The 22452-nt window shown below is 46.7% G+C and overlaps 1 protein-coding gene across 7 annotated transcripts in view; it reads left to right on the top strand.

The window, feature by feature from the left end:
• atf7a (activating transcription factor 7a) overlaps positions 1-21882 on the top strand; it is a 29069-nt gene extending 7187 nt beyond the window's left edge. For 3 of the 7 annotated variants that reach the window (XM_034295763.1, XM_034295767.1, XM_034295769.1), the window contains 11 exons: positions 2421-2492; positions 11237-11348; positions 11559-11707; positions 14752-14928; positions 15531-15718; positions 16678-16762; positions 17525-17644; positions 18320-18460; positions 18845-19033; positions 19461-19566; positions 21485-21882. In XM_034295763.1, the coding sequence (XP_034151654.1) occupies positions 2421-2492; positions 11237-11348; positions 11559-11707; positions 14752-14928; positions 15531-15718; positions 16678-16762; positions 17525-17644; positions 18320-18460; positions 18845-19033; positions 19461-19566; positions 21485-21759 (1614 nt within the window). In that variant the 3' untranslated portion in view covers positions 21760-21882. The remainder of the gene's footprint in view (positions 1-2420; positions 2493-11236; positions 11349-11558; positions 11708-14751; positions 14929-15530; positions 15719-16677; positions 16763-17524; positions 17645-18319; positions 18461-18844; positions 19034-19460; positions 19567-21484) is intronic. The other 4 variants (XM_034295765.1, XM_034295766.1, XM_034295764.1 and 1 more) reach the window with 4 other exon arrangements.
• The last annotated feature ends 570 nt before the right edge of the window (positions 21883-22452 follow it).

The following is a 22452-nucleotide window of genomic DNA, read 5'->3' as shown; positions in this document are numbered from 1 at the left end:
TAGTGAGGGAATGTGGAGAAGAACAAAGGAATCTGCTGGACATAGACAGTGGTGAAATCTCTCCTTATCAGGGACTCATTTACACATTTACACAAATTAGAAGAGGACCATTAACTAGGAGGTTAACACAAAAGCCAATACAACAGATACCTGCTGAAATAGGAAGGACATTTGTGTAATACTATTTGAACTTAATACTATTTGAACTTAATACTATTTGTCCAGTGTTTATTTTTTATTAAAAATGTTTGCAACAATTACAGGACCCAGAACAGCTTTGGCCTACATGTAATTGAAAGCATTATCTTCAATTAGTGGTTACAGTTTTTGACATTTGACACAAGTCTTGACAAATGACACCTTCCACCATCGACACCAGCTGGAGACAGTGTGATTCTACTAACTTATTCTGTATAGACTTTCTTCAACTGAAAAACTCTGTAGACTTCTTGGAACAGCCAAACATGGCGGGGTCATGTTGATGCGCATAAAGACATAATCTAGCTGCCGTCAAATCACCAAGTTTGGTTCATAGATTCAGCCAATTGACATTTGCTGGAGTGTAGTTGTGCATTTATATTTCAAGATTATTTGCAAATAAGTAAAAAATTTTTCACAACTCCTTTTTGTCTTGTGAAACCCCAAACCCTAGACTGACTGTTTCACAAGCATTCACAGAAGTCTTGTGAGTCTGCGCCTCTGGGTTTTAAACCTCTGTGGAACGCTCTTCTGCATAGACTTGCTTTCACTTTTGCTCAGGGTAGTCATGTCACAGTAAGAGGTGACAGCAGCAGACCTGAACCGTTATCTGAGATCAAGGGCTGCTGCCCAAATGGAGCCTTCCATCCTATAGAAGAGATGAGAGGTGGCTGGTAGGGGCCCGATATGGGACAATCTTAGTACGGTGCAGCAGACATTTGTGCTGTGGAAATGCAGATGAGGGCCCCTTAGAAAGTGCAGCAATTGTTGATGTTTCCCAATTCCAGTCCTTGAGGAACCCATCAGCAGCACACAGTTCTGTTGTTGGCCGGTACCAGCACACCTCATCCGACACACCTTATCCTACCTGACACCTCATCCGACACACCTCATCCTACACAACACCTCACCCGACACACCTCATCCTACCCGACACCTCATCCTACACGACACCTCACCCGACACACCTCATCCTACCCGACACCTCATCCTACACGGCACCTCACCCGACACACCTCATCCTACCCGACACCTCATCCAACCCGACACACCTCATCCGACACACCTCATCCAACCCGACACACCTCATCCTACCCGACACCTCATCCAACCCGACACCTCACCTGACACACCTCATCCAACCCGACACACCTCATCCGACACACCTCATCCGACACGTGGAGGGCTGGTATGATTAGTTGACCGGTTGAATCGGCTATGCACGTCTGGAGCAACAACTACAAAATGTGTCCTGTTTGGGAGGTACACAAAGACTGGTGTTGTGGAACACTTCTAGGGAGGTAGTAGAGGATGAACAACAGACGGGGTTGTGGGTAGATAGTTAGAAGACTACAGGGGAGGTGACAGACTGAGAGAGGTAGGGATGGAGGGTGGGAGAGAGAGAGACTGAAGGAATGAGTGAGTGGGGGGGGGTTTATTTGTACTAACCAAACGCTAGCTTTCCTTCCTTTTTCTCTTTGTGGGCTTGTTTACATTACTCTACATTTTCCCGAGAAGTATTGAAGAAGACTCAAGACGCCAGATTACGTTGTTGTGTAAACTTGCCGATATAGATGGCTCGAGACACTACGTTCCGAAGTAGCGTGTGCTGCATTTTTGATAGAGCCCCCTGGGGTTTCGCGAGTGTGAAGACAATTGTTGGGATTGTATCAAGTTTCTGTGCTGTGCCCACGCATTTCACTTGATTTTACGGCAAATCACGAGACATAGCGCAGTCTTGCGAGGTATGCCTCTGTAGCTATGCCGATGTAAATTTAAACGCTTTGGAAATGATTATGGAAACTAAGGTCCATCTAAGTCTATCTAGCATTTTACTCTCTCATAATGTAAACAAGTCCTAAGTTTCTCCTCACTCATTGGCCAGCTGGGGACCACTTGTGTGAAGTAAACATCACCAGGGAGACCTCGTCTCACTGCCTCACTGTGTGCGTAATGCTCTTTGTGTGTGTTTGTGTGTGTGTTGCTCTTTGTGGGTTTTTTGTGAGATTGTAATATGTGCATGTGTTTTCCTTAGTGCCTGGGTTATTTTTAAATGTGTTCTGCTTCCTGGCTGCCCTGACTACTGCTAGCCTAGCTGCGGCACAGCATCTCTGCCTTGTGATTTGGACCCGACTGCTCTACGGGAAGACCAACAGAACGACCCATTGAGGATATTAAGAACGGAACTGACAACAATGTTCTCCCCTTCTCTCTTCCCGCAGTTAAATTGCAAGCTCTATGCAACAATGGGGGACGACCGACCATTTGTGTGCACGGCTCCGGGCTGCGGACAGGTAGGTCATGAACCTCTACTTTGCCCCGGAGTTCCAAGCGATTATCGCTTTTGTACTAGCGGTGCTGTGTGTTTGTGGCATTTGACGGGTGAGGTTGGTCTAGTGATGGTCTTGGTCCGTTCATTTGGGTTGTTGCGTTTTGATGTGTGGATTGGTGTTTTAATTCAATAGAAGTGGGTTATGATTCGTGATCTAGTTTTGTGTGCTGTGATTCCACTACCACTCAAAAGAAAGATTGTCAGCAGGGACTTTATTTTTTTTTTTCAGGCTGCCTACATGTCCAAATCTGTATTTCGAAATACTATTTAGAGAGGTTTTGGCATGTTTATATTTTATTTAAAATAAAATCAGTTGGAACTAGTTGTCAGAAACCGCTTTCAAAAGTATTTATAGTATTTGGTGTGACAATCTGGGTCTGTGAGACTGGGTCTGCTCGGTTTTGGGTCTCTGAGACTCTGCTCGGTTTTGGGTAATGCCAACTCACTCTCACTCAATGTTCTGCCAAACATGACAAGTCCGCAAAGACCTGGCAAGTCAACGGAAACCGGATAACAATGGGCTTGTGGAGACTCAGTCATAGAGAAGCAGAAGTGTCAGAGCAGACGGTCTGTCCATGGCCAAGACGTGTCTTCAGACTTAATCTGTGTTCTGTTCCACCGCTATGGGGAATGCCGTTCTTCTGAGTACTAGTGGAGTAAGGCAGATTTGTGTTCAAATACATGTGTGTTCTTGCTGCCTGTTGGAATATTTTCAAATGCACTGGCCAAAACAATTACATGTATTGCAGCATTAGAGTGGTCAGAGAAGACACTACCTAATTGCATTTTAATGTTTTCCAGAACCCTATTTAAAATCCTTCTGAAATGTATTTTTTAGCAAACATATTCAAAATGCACTCAGTTACACGGGTCTAAAAGTTCAGCAAAGGGCAATTGTTTATATTTAACTTTATGAACCGCGAGTTTCCCCTGCAGCCTGAAGCCCGGCCCAGTCGGACACACACACACATACACGCACTGATCCCCACTGATAGTGCCAGATAGTTAGCTGGAGCGTGGTTCTTGGTTACTTCTGCTTTCGTCTGAAGAACCCACTAAACCCTGATAGAGACGGGCAGCTAGCCTGGCAGTGTTGTTGTCGTCGTCCTCCGCTCAGACAGTCAGTGAGTCACAGGCTGTCTGTCATCGTTTCAACCTGCCTCTGTGTCTCTGCAGCCGGGCTGACACACACAGTGAGTCAATCAGATGAATGTCGACGGACGATTTTGATCGCGAGCCACACACTTTTCCCCATTTTAAAGCGCTCCAGCCCGCCAGAGGGAGCAGGCGGCGTGCCGGCAATGGGGCGCCGTTTGGCACACGGCTATACTGCAGATCGGGGAGCCAGATGACTCCACGTCCGCCCTGCAGAATCTATGACTCTATGCTCGCATCAGACCTGTTGTGTAATAGAGCAGCTGGTGAATGGCGGCTGTGGTGGATTACAGTCCAATCATGACAATCACAGACCGCAGTGGTGGCGCTGTACTGTGTGGGACGACGGTCAAGTGGCTGTGTTGTGGTTACATGAATTGTCCTAGCACGAAGCAAGTCAAGTGGAACCTGAAGTTTGTGTGTGTATGCGTGTTGTGGTAACATGAATTGTCCTAGCACGAAGCAAGTCAAGTGGAAGCTGAAGTGTTTGTGTGTTGGTATCTTGATGTTGAGTCCCTGAAGGTTCTGAGGAAAAATGAGCAAACAACAAGTGATAAATAATTCATTGCAGATGCATGAAACGTGTGTGTGTGTCTTTGGTACAGTGGGGAGAACAAGTATTTGATACACTGCTGATTTTGCAGGTTTTCTCACTTACAAAGCATGTGGAAGTCTGTAATTTTTATCATAGGTACTCTTCAACTGTGAGTGACGGAATCTAAAACAAAAATCGAGAAAATCACATTGTATGATAATTAATAATATTTGGTACAGAAACCTTTGATTGCAATTACAGAGATCATACGTTTCCTGTAGTTCTTGACCAGGTTTGCACACAGACCTTCTCCAGATCCTTCAGGTTTCGGGGCTGTCGCTGGGCAATACGGACTTTCCTCTCCCACCAAAGATTTTCTATTGGGTTCAGGTCTGGTGACTGGCTAGGCCACTCCAGGACCTTGAGATGCTTCTTACGGAGCCACTCCTTAGTTGCCCTGGCTGTGTGTTTCGGGTCGTTGTCATGCTGGAAGACCCAGCCACGACCCATCTTCAATGCTCTTACTGAGGGAAGGAGGTTATTGGCCAAGATCTCGCAATACATGGCCCCATCCATCCTCCCCTCAATACGGTGCAGTCGTCCTGTCCCCTTTGCAGAAAAACATCCCCAAAGAATGATGTTTCCACCTCCATGCTTCACGGTTGGGATGGTGTTCTTGGGGTTGTACTCATCCTTCTTCTTCCTCCAAACACGGCGAGTGGAGTTTAGACCAAAAAGCTCTATTTGTGTCTCATCAGACCACATGACCTTCTCCCATTCCTCCCTGGATCATCCAGATGGTCATTGGCAAACTTCAGATGGGCCTGGACATGCGCTGGCTCGAGCAGGGGGACCTTGCGTGTGCTGCAGGATTTTAATCCATGACGGCGTAGTGTGTTACTAATGGTTTTCTTTGAGACCGTGGTCCCAGCTCTCTTCAGGTCATTGACCAGGTCCTGCCGTGTAGTTCTGGGCTGATCCCTCACCTTCCTCATGATCATTGATGCCCCACGAGGTGAGATCTTACATGGAGCCCCAGACCGAGGGAGATTGACCATCATCTTGAACTTCTTCAATTTTCTAATAATTGTGCCAACAGTTGTTGCCTTCTCACCAAACTGCTTGCCTATTATCCTGTAGCCCATCCCAGCCTTGTGCAGGTCTACAATTTTATCCCTGATGTCCTTACACAGCTCTCTGGTCTTGGCAATTGTGGAGAGGTTGGAGTCTTGAGTGTGTGGACAGGTGTCTTTTATACAGGTAAAGAGTTCAAACAGGTGCAGTTAATACAGGTAATGAGTGGAGAACAGGAGGGCTTCTTAAAGAAAAACTAACAGGTCTGTGAGAGCTGGAATTCTTACTGGTTGGTAGGTGATCAAATACATATGTCACGCAATAAAATGCAAATTAATTATTTAAAAATCAATGTTATTTTCTGGATTTTTGTTTTATATTCCATCTCTCACAGTTGAAGTGTACCTATGATAAAAATTAGGAAGTAGGAAAACCTGCAAAATCGACAGTGTATCAAATACTGGTTCTCCCCACTGTATATGCCAGAGTTGTCTGTGTATATGTTGTTCATATAGGCTGAATCAAATTTTCGGTCTTCTACCTTCTGTTGGGACAACTGACATTACCAGGACACACACTTCAATTTGTCCTCCTACTGCCATACAGAACAATACCTCTTTTGACCACAACAAGAAAAGTAGTAGGACACTGAAATGAATACAGAAAAAGATACAGAATGTGTTGTTGGACAGGCATGTTTTCGATAAAGGATGCAATCCATTTATATGAAGCAGACTTGCCATTTCATTTTTATCTTCTGAGGTTTAAATCGTGTGTGGGTGTGCAAGGTTACTACTGTGACAGGGACTTTCCTGCCTTTAAAACCCAAATGGGGCTACCTCCCCAAAACCTTGTGTGTTGAAACATAATTTTGCGCTTATATGCTGAATAGCCTACCAGTGAAATACTGCAGTGACGGTAGGAGGAAACATTTTTCATGTGGGCGCAGTAGCCAGATCTACAGATAGGGTTGTATAAAGAAAATAGCACCTGAGCAGTGTTTTTGCCGGACCGTGTAAGCGGAACTGGCCTAGAAGAGCGAATATCTCTTACTCACTGACTGACTCTACTTAAATAGCGTAGTGGTTAGAGACGCAGGCTCCGGTCTCGTTTGAATCCCGTAACAGTCAAAACGCGTTATGCCTGAAGTTCAGGAATGACAAAAATGTCGCTGGCTACAATCCTATGTAGCTACGTAATAGGAAGCCTAATATAAAACGCTTCTGGTGGATATTAGGATGTGTTCAGGATAGACAAACTCTTCGCTGGCTACACGGTTCGCTCATGTTTTCACTTCACGAAACAGTCAGTTATCGTCACCTATGTGATGGTCATTCGAGTCTTCATTAGCGTTATTTTAGCAGCAGGATATTATGCTGGTCGCACTCAGATTTCTTTATCACAATAAAAGCCATCATTGAAATGTATCATTGAAAGGCAATATAGATAACAATCTAGTCTGTAAAAAAGAAGAGCCAACAATAACATTGGATAACTTAACACAATGGTTAATGGTGTATAACGAAATATTCAAACTTGACATGATGTCAAGAGGCTATACTGACACCCAGCAAATGTATAGCTTGGTGGCGTATGGTTAAAGACACAGCCTTTCACATGGGCAACCCAGTTTCGAATCTCGGGGGGAGAATAACAATCAATAGTTTTTATTGTGGGCCTGCTGAACTAGGCTTGCCTGGTTTCTTGTTTGTGATTCCTAGATCTTCTAATAAACATAGTTTTGATGCTCAATGGCTAAATGTTTTCAGGTGGCTCAGACATAATTGAGAGGGAATGATACGCTCTGTATGCTAGAAGCATTGTGGAGCCAATGTGTTTGGGGGCTTAGGAAAACAGACAAGGAGGAACTATAGGCTGGACGCACTTAAATCCAATACAATTTCTAATACTCCTGGACAGGCGGGGGAGAACAAAAAAGCAGATGAGGCGAACAAAAATGTAACATGTTAAAGAATCGATATTGCTTGGTTACAATTAGGGAGGACATGGTAGCGTACATTAGCTGCTCAAGTGGACATGGAAACAGGGCAGATTTAACACTAATAGTTGCCTTTTTCACGTGTGTTGCCAGATATTATATAAAGCATATCACAGAGGGGCTTCTGGTGGAGCTCGGGGTAGCGTGGGTTGGGGTATCACCTATGCCTAATTTTGAACCAGGGAAAACCCTGTGTGAGTCACTCTGGATAGGGGCATCAGCTAAATGACTAAAATGTAAATGGAACATCAAAACACTTGAGTGAACTGGAATTGACTAATTGAAAAGCAGTGGCACGGGACATTGTTCTACTTGTGGAACATTTGATTCTAATTTACATTAAAGGAGAGCATGCAAACTAATAATGAGTCACACAGATGGGAGGAACTGCAATGTTTAAATGACGGGGGCGGGGCTTGAATGTGCAGGGGAACAGCTGTGACGGGAGAAAAGAAAACACGTTAATATTTCGGTTTCGATGTGTGTTTTATTGTTTGTGCAGCCCTACTATGTTGTTCCCCCCCAGTCAAATCAGGACCGAAGTGGGATTTAGGATTGTGCCCTTGGCTTGGTGATGTCCAGACCCTGTCCTGCTATGGCATGTGTGTAAACCTGGTGTCTGGCCTTCAGGAGTCTTTCATCACAATCGGCGCTGCCTTCGGTTTGCCCCGCAACTTGCCATGCAGCATTACAGCCGCAGAATCAAATTTAGACTTTTGTAGTTAAACATGAGGGTCCTGGTTTTTCCCTGCATCTCCTACTTAACATCGCAGAGAGTCATTTTACATTAGTTTCCACCTGCCGACCCGCCCCGGTTGTCTTGCTCATAGGAAAACTTCTGTGAGCCTGTGAGACATTTACAAGTGTATTGGTGATGCTGCTGTTAGCTGGTCCTGGCTAAAAATATGCTCTTGACACTTGACTGTGTTTCCACTTGCCCCCCCCCCCAACACACACACACACACACTTCACTCATGACAGAACATGTAACTTTGACACTTATGCTGCCAGGAATAGTCTTTACGCAACAAGGAGAAACGAAATGTTGTATACTTAATAATTTAAAAAAAAATTATTATAAATGACATAAATACCAAGTCACAATTCAAGTAATTCAGTAGATGCACTCATCTTGTTTCAGAGTGGCTTGATCTTAATGTAGCAGGTGGGAAAACCACACATACCGGCCGCAGTAAATACAGTTTGTTCTCCATTTAACACACTGTCAGTCTGTGCTGGTAGAGAAAGACGAGCCGGTCGCACCTCAGGCCTGGCAGGGCCCAGTCACTGGTGGATGTTAGAGGCCTCATGGGAACACGTTGCACGGCTGAGCCCCAGACGGGCTGAGGCTTTCTAGGTTTGTTGTAGACCAGAGACAGACTGACACCCAGGACATGACTAATATCTTGTATTAAGACCTGTGCCACTTCCTGTGGGAGGGAAGTTCGTCCTGTAGGTATGTGCTAAAGTGTGACGCTGCAGTGTGTGTCACTGATTTGACATCTGGGGGAGGGGGGGGGGGGTTACTTAGAGAGCCTCTGAGAGGTTGGAGAGGAGGTCCATGTGAAAGGCAGCACGCCGTTAAGATGGCTAAGGACAGATCCAGCTGAAAACCTGACTGGTCTGGGAGCAGAAGATCATTCTCACAGAAATAATCCAACTCTTGGTCAGATTGGTGCTTTCAGTGGCGCCCTGTTTTCCCACCAGGTTAGAAGTGGGGAATTATGAAGGTGACAGGGTTCCGTTTGGGGTGCAGCGGGTGACGAGGAGGGACGTGGCGGTGCTCCTGTGTGTCCGGCGGTCACGCGTGTCCTGCCTTCTGCTGATGGGCACCAGTCCGCTGAATGAACACACATTTGTGTGCCCGGTTAGATGTTGGTTAATTGCCCCGGCCTCTATTCACTTCAGTCCCTGAACGCAGCCAGCCCTTTATAGAGGCCTGTGTGCGTGGTAGGAGTAGTAGCAATGGTGGTAACTGGACGTTCACTGACTGTGTCGTTGCGATCTGTTTAGGGGGTTGGTTGGGTTGGTGTGGGGTGGGGTGGTCGGTGTGGGCCGCCGTTGCCTGGCCACAGACGAAAGGTGTTTGGTCTGTGTCCTCACACCCTGAGATGGGACAGGGTCATAGATAAAAGGTGTTTGGTTTGTGTCTGTCCTCACCCCCTGAGATGATACAGGGCCATTGACCAAATATAGACAAAAATCCAGATTTGAGAATGTGTTTGTTTGACTGACTGCGGTTCTTCCTGCGAATTTTCTCTGTTCGATGGTCAGGAAGGTTTTGCATGACCGTCTTAAATACAAGCATTAAACGTTATCTGACCCTTCTGGAAGTCAGTGACTCCCTGCCAACTGAATATAACAGACAGTGATGTATACGATAAAACACAGGGCTGAATGATAGACTGCATCCAGAGATTTGAGTATAGAAGCGGATGCATACATACAGTGGGGAGAACAAGTATTTGATTCACTGCCAATTTTGCAGGTTTTCCTACTTACAAAGCATGTAGAAGTCTGTCATTTTTATCATAGGTACTCTTCAAATGTGAGTGACGGAATCTAAAACAATAATCCAGAAAATAACTGCACCTGTTTGAACTTGTTACCTGTATAAAAGACACCTGTCCACACACTCAAACAGACTCCAACCTCTCTACAATAGCCAAGCCCAGAGAGCTGTGTAAGGACATCAGGGATAAAATTGGTAACCAGTCCATCACCAGTCCAGCACAATATATTTTCTATGATGACGTGACAGGCATGATTAAATTCCTATTAAGGAAACCAATTTTAATGTTTAGCTTTTTCATCAACTCACTAATGTGTTTAAAGAGACAGATTTTCATCTAACCAAATCCCATGCTACCCACCTTGATCCACCTAACAGGTTCTAACATGTTCTATGAAAGTGCTGTGATAGTACTCTGCCCAGGCCTAAAACCAGATTGAAATATGTTCAAAATGCTATTTTCATTCTAAAAAGGAACATATTTACCAATGCCTCCAGGATTTTAGCAAGGGATGACCATTTTGAGATAGGGCTGCAGTTATCTAAGACACTAGTGTCCCCAATATTAATCAGTGGGAGCACATGAGTTGTTTTCCAGACTTGAGGCATGATAAAATGTATGTTTTAGAGGGCCAGATGTCATTGGAGCAGCATTAACCAGTAAGCCTGGATGTAGCATATCAGCCCCTGTGGTTTTCTTAGTCTGTAACTAGAAATTAATCAAGGACCTCTATGTCAATGAACTGACTCTCAAAGTCAGAGTGTCCCTGAGTGTTAATCGATCGGCCTAGAGGTTCTTTCAAGGTCACCAGCTGCAATAAAATGTCAATTAATGGCATCAGGAATTACATTTCAATCAGAAATGTAAAATCTCCCTGTTTTTCGGGGGTTTTACTATTTACCGGAATTTGGACGGACATCTGTTACGGGTTGATAACGTATTTACATTGAAGTCTGATTTTTCTTTTCTAATATTTTCGTACATTTCTTTTCCTGATATAAGGGGCATGCTCATGTGCTATAGCAGTAAAACTAGTTAATTACTGAAGTGCCAGTTCAGCCTCTGGAATAGCTGGAATACAGTCGATCACTTTGGGAGAGGTCTTGTAAAAAAGCTTGTTCACAAAAATGTATTTTGGTGATATAATGTGGTTTGGCCTTTGGAATTCTAATGTCTGTAACGTGTAGAATCGGGCAACGGTTGCCGATATCTAGTGGAAATACACCACTTGCCATATATAGCCATGTTACATGAAGGCAGTCAAGTCAGATTCTGAAATCAGAATCTGTGCCATCTGGTGCTGAGGTGTTTTCTGGCCTGTAACTGACTGACAGTCAAGTGTAGTAGATGTTTTGTCTGTGTCTGTGTGTGTTATCAAGGTTAATCTGCTTCATATCCTGTTTTTCCCTTCACACCGCCCCCCCTCCCAGAGGTTCACCAACGAGGACCACCTGGCCGTACACAAACACAAGCATGAGATGACGCTGAAGTTTGGACCTGCCAGGACTGATTCTGTTATAATCCAAGGTACTGGTTCTCCTAGTGAGTCTGGACTATTCTATCATATCACCTGTCACTGTAATGTCCTCTCTTCATTACTCATTTTAGTTTAGATGTTTTACTTTCTGGGGCTAAATATTGAACACTTATGGCTCCGGACTTGCCTCGACTGTTTTTGCGTGTAAAAGTGTAAAAGAAACAAGGCGTGATTATTAAAAAAATAGCTGTTTATCGTCCTCCTCTGTCTTTCAGACCAGACCCCTACTCCGACTCGCTTTCTGAAGAACTGTGAGGAGGTGGGGCTGTTCAACGAGCTGGACACCTCCTTCGCTGAGGAGTTCAGGAAGGCCCAGGAGGATGACGACAAGCGGTCCAAGAACCCTGTGAGTAGGACGAGCTTGGTACGTTGTAATACCTTTGGTGGGACATTGTGCTTGCAACCTTAGGATGGTGGGTTCAATTCCCAGGACCACCAGTACTTACATTTATTCACAGGTGATGAGGGGCTCTGCTTTTGTCTATAACAGAACAGAAATAGTTCAGTTGAAAACAATTGCCTGATTGCTTACTGCATCTGAGGACAGAGCACAGTTTTTAGAGAGTTATCTGATTGGATTGAGATTAGGGTTGCATGATATTGTAAATAACTGACATTGCAATGTTTTGTTTTTCTGCAATATATATTGCGATATGAAAAAACAGAAAGAGCTTTGGCTATCAACCTGACAGTCTGTATCCTTCATTCTTCCCCAGCCCCATCCTCTACAATTAAAATTTATGAAACTTGTGAAAATTGCTGAATAGGTTGCTAGGTAATATTATGTAACAGTAATAGTATAGGAATAGCAACCGTAGTAAAATAGAATGCGCAATTGGGCATAACTTACCCACTGCAAGATGCAGTCTGTGGCCAAAGCACTGCAATCTGGTCCACTTATTCAGGTGCAGCCTTCCCCATGTTCGTGGCCTTGTCTGTTGTTATACAGACTAGGCGACTCTCATCTAGGCCCCAATCAGCTAAAGCTTCTCTCATCCCTGTTGCGATGCTCTCACTTGTTCAGTTTGCAAACAGCGACTTTTCAGGTGGAAGTCCTCATTAATGAAGTGTACGGTCAGACTTATGTAGGGCTTCTTTGTCCGGCTGGACCACAAGTCTGTTGTTGCAGTATAATATTCCACTTTTGTCTTGGATTTCTTGTACAGCTCTAGGATGGCAACTTGAAGAATCGTTGCGTGATGGCATTACATACCGCTTGTCAAGCAAACGGATCATGTTTTTAAAACCCTATTTGGTAACCGTGTTAATTGGTACCATATCTTTGGCGAAGTGAAATGTTATTGAATCTGTGATTTTTCTCTGCCGTTTGGAACCTTTCTTGTATGGTGTTTTTGCTTTGGAGGGCATTGAGATGCTTTGCACTCTTCATACGAAGATTTGTGGTGCCGCCTTAAATGATCAAACAAATTGGTTGTGTTGCGGCAACAATTGCAAGGCACTCTCGACAAAGTACCTGTTTTTGGTCGACATCATCCTGTCTGTAGCCGAAATATTTCCATATAATTGACGATGCATTTCTTTTTGCAACCAAATTCTCAATTTCTGCCTTTTTTGCCTGTTCCTCGCTCATCATTTCGGCACGCGCAAGCAGAGCCTGCATGTCAACCAAGTGCAGCAACGAACTCTGTGTTAAAAATAATTATAATTAACTGTGTATCCAATAACCCATAAATCGGACTAAATTATGTTATATCAGACAGATATAATGCTAGTTTTCCATTTGAAAAAAATATATATTGTAGCCTGATATACACTCACCTAAAGGATTATTAGGAACTCCATACTAATACTGTGTTTGACCCCCTTTCGCCTTCAGAACTGCCTTAATTCTACGAGGCATTGATTCAACAAGGTGCTGAAAGCATTCTTTAGAAATATTGGCCCATATTGATAGGATAGCATCTTGCAGTTGATGGACATTTGTGGGATGCACATCCAGGGCACGAAGCTCCCGTTCCACCACATCCCAAAGATGCTCTATTGGGTTGAGATCTGGTGACTGTGGGGGCCATTTCAGTGTCATGTTCAAGAAACCAATTTGAAATGATTCGAGCTTTGTGACATGGTGCATTATCCTGCTGGAAGTAGCCATCTGAGGATGGGTACATGGTGGTCATAAAGGGATGGACATGGTCAGAAACAATGCTCAGGTAGGATGTGGCATTTAAACGATGCCCAATTGGCACTAAGGGGCCTAAAGAGTGCCAAGATAACATCCCCCACACCATTACACCACCACCACCAGCCTGCACAGTGGCAACAAGTCATGATGGATCCATGTTCTCATTCTGTTTACGCCAAATTCTGACTCTACCATCTGAATGTCTCAACAGAAATCGAGACTCATCAGACCAGGCAACATTCTTCCAGTCTTCAACTGTCCAATTTTGGTGAGCTTGTGCAAATTGTAGCCCCTTTTTCCTATTTGGAGTGGAGATGAGTGGTACCCGGTGGGGTCTTCTGCTGTTGTAGCCCATCCGCCTCAAGGTTGTGCGTGTTGTGGCTTCACAAATGCTTTGCTGCATACCTCGGTTGTAACGAGTGGTTATTTCAGTCAAAGTTGCTCTTCTATCAGCTTGAATCAGTCGGCCCATTCTCCTCTGACCTCTAGCATCAACAAGGCATTTTCCCCCACAGGACTGTCGCATACTGGATGTTTTTCCCTTTTCACACCATTCTTTGTAAACCCTAGAAATGGTTGTGCGTGAAAATCCCAGTAACTGAGCAGATTGTGAAATACTCAGACCGGCCCGTCTGGCACCAACAACCATGCCACGCTCAAAATTGCTTAAATCACCTTTCTTTCCCATTCTGACATTCAGTTTGGAGTTCAGGAGATTGTCTTGACCAGGACCACACCCCTAAATGCATTGAAGCAACTGCCATGTGATTGGTTGATTAGATAATTGCATTAATGAGAAATGTAACAGGTGTTCCTAATAATCCTTTAGGTCAGTGTATGTTTACCTTACTAAATTGCACGTTCTGCGATGTGACTATTGCGAATGCGTACATGGCAATGTCGATGTTGAAATGATATATGATATATCGTGCAGCCCTAATTTAGATTTTAGGATAGAATTAAATAAATAGAACTGAAAAACAGCTTCTATTACATCCGGAATCATCTTCCAGATCCAGAGTGGAATGTGTGGTATTTTGGTCAGCATGAGAGTTCTGCGTTTTTGTGGTCACAAGACCAGCATTGGAACCTAGTAAAAATACTATTTAAAAAATATGATGGATAGGGAAGGGGGTCCTGGATCTTCTGGATGCCTGTCTCTGCTCTTCACATCTAGTTATTTATTATTCATTGTGGTCTATGGATCAGTAAGTACTGACTGGCCTTCAGAGTTGACTCCGTCTTTCCCTGTCGCTCTGCTCCAGCTTCCTGTCCCCAACAGGGAGGAGGCCCTCGACATGAGCCTACAGACGCCGTCGGGAGAAGCCGTGAAAGTAAAGGAGGAGGAGCCTGTGGAGGTCGACTCAACCCCACCAGGAAGTCCGGACTCCTTCTCCAGCATGTCAGACAGTAGCAGGGATGCCATGGTGAGAGGGAGAAAGGTAGGGGTCCAGCCGTGGGGGCGTGCCAAGTCGGCACGCCCACCTCGATCCACCCAACGGGTTCTGGCGTGGTTGGGGTTGGGAGTAGGGTCGCGGTGGGCCCGCCAACTGCCCGTTGTCGCACTTTAAAGACGCGCAGGGCCGGACAAATGGGTGTGTGGTAGTATCGAGGCACCTGGGGGTATGTTCAGTTCAACGGAACGTCTGCGAATGTTAAAGAAGTTTGTGTACGTTTTCGAAAACCGACTCGGAACAGCGTTCGTTGGGTGCCGGGGAGGCGTGTCTAACTTCCACGACTCGGAGCGTCGTAACCGCGACCGATGGCGTTCCTCAAACCACAAACCGCTCCCTGTTCATCCACTGGTCGTCGAGTGGACGACAGTTTCCCGTGTTCCGGTGCATTTTTACAGGCTGAACGCAGCCCTGTGACGGTCCCTGTGTGAATGGGGATTGTGAAATGACATGCGTTTAGTCCTGCTGTGCTTCGCACGGCGTGTGTTCTACTCAGAGACAATCAGGCTGGTTCTAAACTGACGTTGGTTATTGTGGATCTAATGCTGACTTTCCTCTGGTGTTGAACTAAGCCTCCCCCCGTCTCCCAGGACACCTCCCCGAGGCCGGCGCTGAGCTCGGCGCCCACCCCCACCATCGTGAGGCCTGGCTCACTCCCTGCACGGCCCCGCCCGGGCTCTCTGCCTTTGCACATGGGCTTCGACGGCCTGCAGCCCACCATGCCTTCGCCCACCTCCGTCATCACACCCACCCCGCCCTCCAACCGCACCATGTTGAGGTGAGTGACGCGGCCCTCCACAAGCCACCCCCCTGATCAGGACCCTGGGTTGACCTCCAGTGGGCCTGCAGCTCCGGTCCAAGGCTGCTGTTGTATACTGAATACCCATGTGGGCCCGTTTACTGCCCCCGAGGAGATGGGTCTCTGGTTGTTTCTGCGTGGTCATTGCCGTTAACGGGCTTCCACCATTTAAAAGTTCAACTAGGGGAATTCTGCTGGGAATTTCTACGGGTTAATACCAGACAATAATACCAGTGTGTTTTAGTTTTTTTACCTGGTAGTCAATTGCACTCACCTGGTTTCACAGGTCTGAGTCAGTCCCTTGTTTTGAGCAGAGGATAAAAAAAGCAAGTTTTTTCGCAGCCCTCCACGTCCAGAATTGAATAGCTATCGCCGGTCATATAATAGAAACTCACTTGAGTGGAACAGGAGTCCGCCGTTCAAGTCAGGAGGTTTGTCATCCTGTAGAACTGCTACAGCCTGTATGGACCGGCCCATGGTGTGACAGACCCTAACATGGGACAGGTACAAAAGATGAAAGCTCTGTCCAACTCGTTGCTAAACGTGAGATGACAGAGGGATGGATGGGTAGATGGAGGGACAGAGAGATGGAGGGAGGGAGGGACAGAGAGATGGAGGGAGGGAGGGACAGAGAAAAGGATGGAGGGTGGGACAGAGAGAAGGATGGAGGGTGGGACAGAGAGAAGGATGGAGGGTGGGACAGAGAGAAGGATGGAGGGTGGGACAGAGAGAAGGATGGAGGGTGGGACAGAGAGAAGGATGGAGGGTGGGACAGAGAGATGGATGGAGGGTGGGACAGAGAGAAGGATGGAGGGTGGGACAGAGAGATGGATGGAGGGAGGGACAGAGAGATGGATGGAGGGAGGGACAGAGAGAAGGATGGGTGGAGTGACGAGTGGAGTTATTTTCCCAGTAACCCTCTCACTGTCTTTCTGCAGCTCTCCCACTGGCCATTACCCAATGATGATGCATCTTCCCAACGGGCTGCTCCCGGGGCCAGTGCAGATCCCCTCCGTCATATCGGTATGGGCCGGCCCTTCACCTGCCTGGTCTTGTCTGCTTGGGAACAGCAGTTGTTGCCAGTTTAAATTCTGACTGACGTGGTGGAAGCTGACCTTTCACTGAGAGCGTATTAACATCTGAGTTACTCGAACATCATAGCCAGACTTTGCATTCAGAGATAGCAGAAGTAAACTGCATGGCACAAGAGAACATGTCCAGTCCAGTTGGACGGTTGTGTTTCCTTTTTAAATAATTACATTGTGTGTTAGTGCTAGTTTGCTATAATGTGTAATCTGTCATGACCTCTGGACTGAGTCATATGTTTTGTGTGTGTGTGCGCGCGCCTGTGTGTGTGTGTGTGTTTGTGTTTGTGCGTCTGTGTTTGCGTGTTTGTGTTTCTGTGTGTGCGCGCCTGTGTGTGTGTGCCCCTGTGTGCGCGCCTGTGTGTGTGTGCGCGTGCGCCTGTGTGTGTGTGTGCGCGTGCGCCTGTGTGTGTGTGTGTGTGCGCGTGCGCCTGTGTGTGTGTGTGCGCGTGCGCGTGCGCCTGTGTGTGTGTGCGCGCCTGTGTGTGTGTGTGTGCGCGCCTGTGTGTGTGTGTGTGCGCGCCTGTGTGTGTGTGTGTGCGCGCCTGTGTGTGTGTGTGTGTGTGCGCGCCTGTGTGTGTGTGTGTGTGCGCGCGCCTGTGTGTGTGTGCGTGTGTGTGTGTGCGCGCCTGTGTGTGTGTGTGTGCGTGTGTGTGTGCGCGCCTGTGTGTGTGTTTGTGTGCGTGTGTTCTGTCTCCAGTTGGCTCGGCCGATGCACATGGTGCCCAACATTCCCGGCATCCCTGGTCCTCCTCTGGGAGGGGGGGGCAGTGGCTCCAACTCCCCCTCCGGATACAGCACTCACTCAGAGGCCAAGATGGTGAGAGCTCTCTCTCTCTTTGCCTCTCTCTCTCTCTCTCTTTGCCTCTCTCTCTCTCTTTGCCTCTCTCTCTCTCTTTGCCTCTCTCTCTCTCTCTTTGCCTCTCTCTCTCTCTTTGCCTCTCTCTCTCTCTCTTTGCCTCTCTCTCTCTCTCTTTGCCTCTCTCTCTCTTTGCCTCTCTCTCTCTCTTTGCCTCTCTCTCTCTCTTTGCCTCTCTCTCTCTCTCTCTTTGCCTCTCTCTCTCTCTCTTTGCCTCTCTCTCTCTCTCTTTGCCTCTCTCTCTCTTTGCCTCTCTCTCTCTCTTTGCCTCTCTCTCTCTCTTTGCCTCTCTCTCTCTTTCTCTTTCTCTCTCTCTTTCTCTCTATTTCTCTCTCTATTTCTCTCTCTGGTTCTTTGTGTCCCGGTGTCCTTCTCTCTCTCCCGGTACACAGAACACTCTGAGGTCAAATGAGATATTCCTCTCTCTTTTCTATTTCTGTCACACACTTTCTTTCTTGCTGTGTCCCTCTCACCATCTGCCTGCCACCCCCCACTTGAGAGCTCAGAGTTCAGGATTTTGTAGTTTTTTCTGGAACATTGGGAGACCTGGAAAACATCAAATTCCTAAATAGGTGTTTTGAAGGGAGTTAATTGTGAGTAATTGTGTGTGTGTGTGTGCTGTCCTCTCTCCTGTAGAGACTGAAGGCCGCGTTGGCCCAGCAGAGTTCAGGAGGTCAGATGGGAGGGGTGGCTGGAAGCCCCATGCACCCCCAAAGGATGGAGCAGAGCCAGCTGTTGGTGCAGCACCCAGATGCCCCCTCCCCCGCCCAGCCACAGGTGGGGGGACCTGGAGACCTGTACACACTCACACACACACACACACACACAAACACACAAACACATTTTTGTGTAGTAAGTGTCTATAAGTAGACTCACTGTCATACCTCAGTCAGCCATTAAAATTCCATGTTTGAAAGCGAGTGGTTTTGATGACATGGGGCCCATATGGACACACACATGATGTAGTACATCATTTTCAGGGACCCTTTTTGACAACCAGTGGTCGGAATCCCAAGGGATACTCACAAAGACTTGACTCTCCATGAGTCCTTTGCCATTAACTTCAGCGGGGAGAGTCTCTTAGTGTAATTTAGCGACTAAAGAGAAAATTTTGTATCAGTCTCGTCTGAGTCGGACGTTGTGTTGATGCTCCCTGCCCAGGTGTCTCCGGCCCAGCCCACTGGCGGCCGACGGCGACGAGCCACGGAGGATGACCCCGACGACAGAAGACAGCGTTTCCTGGAGAGGAACCGGGCGGCTGCGTCCCGTTGCCGTCAGAAACGCAAAATCTGGGTCAACTCCCTGGAGAAGAAGGCAGAGGAGCTCACCTCCATGAATGTGTCTCTAGCGGTGCGTGTCTGTGCGTCTGTCTCTCTGTGTGTGCGTCTGTCTCTCTGTGTGTGCGTCTGTCTCTCTGTGTGTGCGTCTGTCTCTCTGTGTGTGCGTCTGTCTCTCTGTGTGTGCGTCTGTCTCTCTGTGTGTGCGTCTGTCTCTCTGTGTGTGCGTCTGTCTCTCTGTGTGTGCGTCTGTCTCTCTGTGTCCCCACAAAGTTAGGAAAACCTGATTAATCTGTCCCCACTAGAAAAAATTTGATGTTAGGGTAAAGCTTTCAACTAAGCATAGTCTTACAATCTGGGTTGTCCTGTCTTTCTTCTTTCTTTTTTTCCTTCTTGGTTTGAAAAAATGATAGTATTGACTCGTTATTAATCATTAATATTAATTGCTAGTATTATAACGAATAATGTAATTGACTGCTTGACCACCTGTGTCTCTTCAGAATGAGGTGTCTCTCTTGAGGAACGAGGTGGCCCATCTCAAACAGCTGTTGTTGGCTCACAAAAACTGCCCTGTCACCGCTCTACAGAAGAAGGCCGCCTATATAGGTGAGAGCCCGCTTGCTAACAGCATCTAGTAAACCTCTTCTAATGGTGTTGGATTGGAAGGCATTGTATGTGCTTAGTCAAGTTATGTGGAAAATGTATACCGGTTAAATAGCCATGGTTGGAATGACCAAACCGTTGTCTTGTTAGGACCAGGGCCCAGTAAGTACAGGGGAAAATATTATTTGATCCCCTGCCGATTTTGTACGTTTGCCCACTGACAAAGAAATTATCAGTGGTAGGTTTATTTGAACAGTGAGCGACGGAATAACAACCAAATCCAGAAAAAACCCATGTCCAAAGTTTTATAAATTGATTAGCATTTTAATGAGTGAAATAAGTATTCAACCCCTCTCAGTCAGAAAGATTTCTGGCTCCCAGGTGTCTTTTATACAGGTAACGAGCTGAGATTAGGAGCACACTCTTAATGGGAGTGCTCCTAATCTCAGTTTGTTACCTGTATAAAAGACACCTGTCCACAGAAACAATCAATCAATCAGATTCCAAACTCTCCATCATGACCAAGACCAAAGAGCTGTCAGAGACAAGATTGTAGACCTACACAAGGTGATGGGCTACAAGACCATCGCCAAGCAGGTGATTATTGGTGGGATTATTTGCAAATGGAAGAAACACAAAAGAACTGTCAATCTCCCTCGGTCTGGGGCTCCATGCAAGATCTCACCTTGTGGAGTTGCAATGATCATGAGAATGGTGAGGAATCAGCCCAGAACTACACGGGAGGATCTTATCAATGATCTCAAGGCAGCTAGCACTATAGTCACCAAGAAAACAATTGGTAACACAGGACTGAAATCCTGCAGTGCCTGCAAAGGTCCCCCTGCTCAAGAAAACACATGTAGAGGCCTGTCTGAAGTTTGCCAATGAACATCGGAATGATTCAGAGGAGAACTGGGTTAAAGAGTTGTGGTCAGATGAGACCAAAATCAAGCTCTTTGGCATCCACTCAACTCGCCGTGTTTGGAGGAATGCTGCCTGTGACCCCAAGAACACCATCCCCACCATCGAACATGGAGGTGGAAAAATTTTGCTTTGGGGGTGTTTTTCTGCTAAGGGGACAGGACAACTTTACAGCATCAAAGGGATGATGGACATAGCCATTTACCGTCAAATCTTGGGTGAGAACCTCCTTTCCCCAGCCAGGGCATTGAAAATGGGTCGTGGATGGATATTCCAGCATGACAATGACCCAAAACACGCAACCAAGGCAACAAAGGAGTGGCTCAAGAAGAAGCACATTAAAGTCATGGAGTGGCTTAGCCAGTCTCCAGACCTTAATCCCATAGAAAATCTCCTGAGAATTGTGCAAACCTGGTGGCCAACTACAAGAAACGTCTGACCTCTGTGATTGCCAACAAGGGTTTTTTGCTGCCAAGTCATGTTTTGCAGAGGAGTCTAATACTTATTTCACTCATTAAAATGCAAATCAAATTTCCCTCACTGTATATGCTAAAGCTCATCACTGAACCGGGATGGTAGGCTCATTCCTGTTCAGAACTGTTCTGTTTAGTCTCTGTTGTGCAGAAGAGGACGGTACTATGAAAGACATGTAACATCTATCTGTCCTACAGGAGGCGGCTGTACTATGAAAGACATGTAACATCTATCTGTCCTACAGGAGGCGGCTGTACTATGAAAGACATGTAACATCTATCTGTCCTACAGGAGACGGCTGTACTATGAAAGACATGTAACATCTATCTGTCCTACAGGAGACGGCAGTACTATGAAAGACATGTAACATCTATCTGTCCTACAGGAGGCGGCAGTACTATGAAAGACATGTAACATCTATCTGTCCTACAGGAGGCGGCTGTACTATGAAAGACATGTAACATCTATCTGTCCTACAGGAGACGGCAGTACTATGAAAGACATGTAACATCTATCTGTCCTACAGGAGACGGCAGTACTATGAAAGACATGTCCGAGCCTGTGGGCTCCCCGGCTGCAGTCATCCAGCACAGCTCCCTGCCCAGCCCGTCTCCTTCCTCAGGCTCCAATGGCATGAGTTCCCGGGCGGCGGCCGAGGCCGTGGCCATGTCTGTGCTGGCTGAGATGGGCCAACACCAGCTGCACCAGAACCAGCCGCGGAGAGGGGAGCGGGACGGAGGACGAGACGGTCCCCCCTCCCATATCGTCATGGCCACACAGTCACACCACTCTGACAGATGATGAGCATTTCACACGGGCTGGGACCGCGCTGCACACACACCACCAGACCCCACCCCTGGGCGGGGGGAGAGGAGGAGCCTAAAACAATCCCCTTCCAAGTAAAATACAACCCCCCCCCCCCACCACCACCTTTGTTCTCAGGTTGGCGGAGGAGGACGAGAAGGAGGGGTGCTGGAAATGGAAATCACCTCTTCCTGTTGGAATGAGACAACCCCTCCTCCTCCCCCTCCTCTTCCTACTGTGGTGGCCATTTTGTGTCTGCAATCTTGTCTCCGGCCCGGAGCCGTGATGGAGCTCGGCAGCCACAGCCTTCAGGGAGCGGACTGGGCCGATTAGCAAGAAAGAGCTTCCTTTTCTGTTCACTATGCCACAGACTAGATTTAGGGGCTGGACTCCCCCCCCCCCCCCCCTTAAGCCAGACTACAGCATCGTCCTGGGTGTCGGATACGTATACATTCTCTAAGGAACACCACGCTAGCGCTCACACAGAGATGTGCATGTATCTTCGGGTCCCTTTGCACTGCACTGTGTAAACATGGCATAGATTCACGTGTGTTTGTCCATCAGGAACGATAGACCTGAACACTGCAGGGTCCAATGTTTCTGTAGCAGGGGTCTTTGGCCTGTCAACGCATTTTGTTCACTCACACAGCAGATGAGTTTCAATGATTTCAAATGTAATCTCCAAAGATG

This window comes from Esox lucius, chromosome 12 (assembly GCF_011004845.1).
Source record: "Esox lucius isolate fEsoLuc1 chromosome 12, fEsoLuc1.pri, whole genome shotgun sequence".
Lineage (NCBI taxonomy): Eukaryota > Metazoa > Chordata > Actinopteri > Esociformes > Esocidae > Esox > Esox lucius.
Note: the sequence above shows the minus strand (reverse complement) of the source record. Positions and strands in the feature narration are given on the sequence as shown.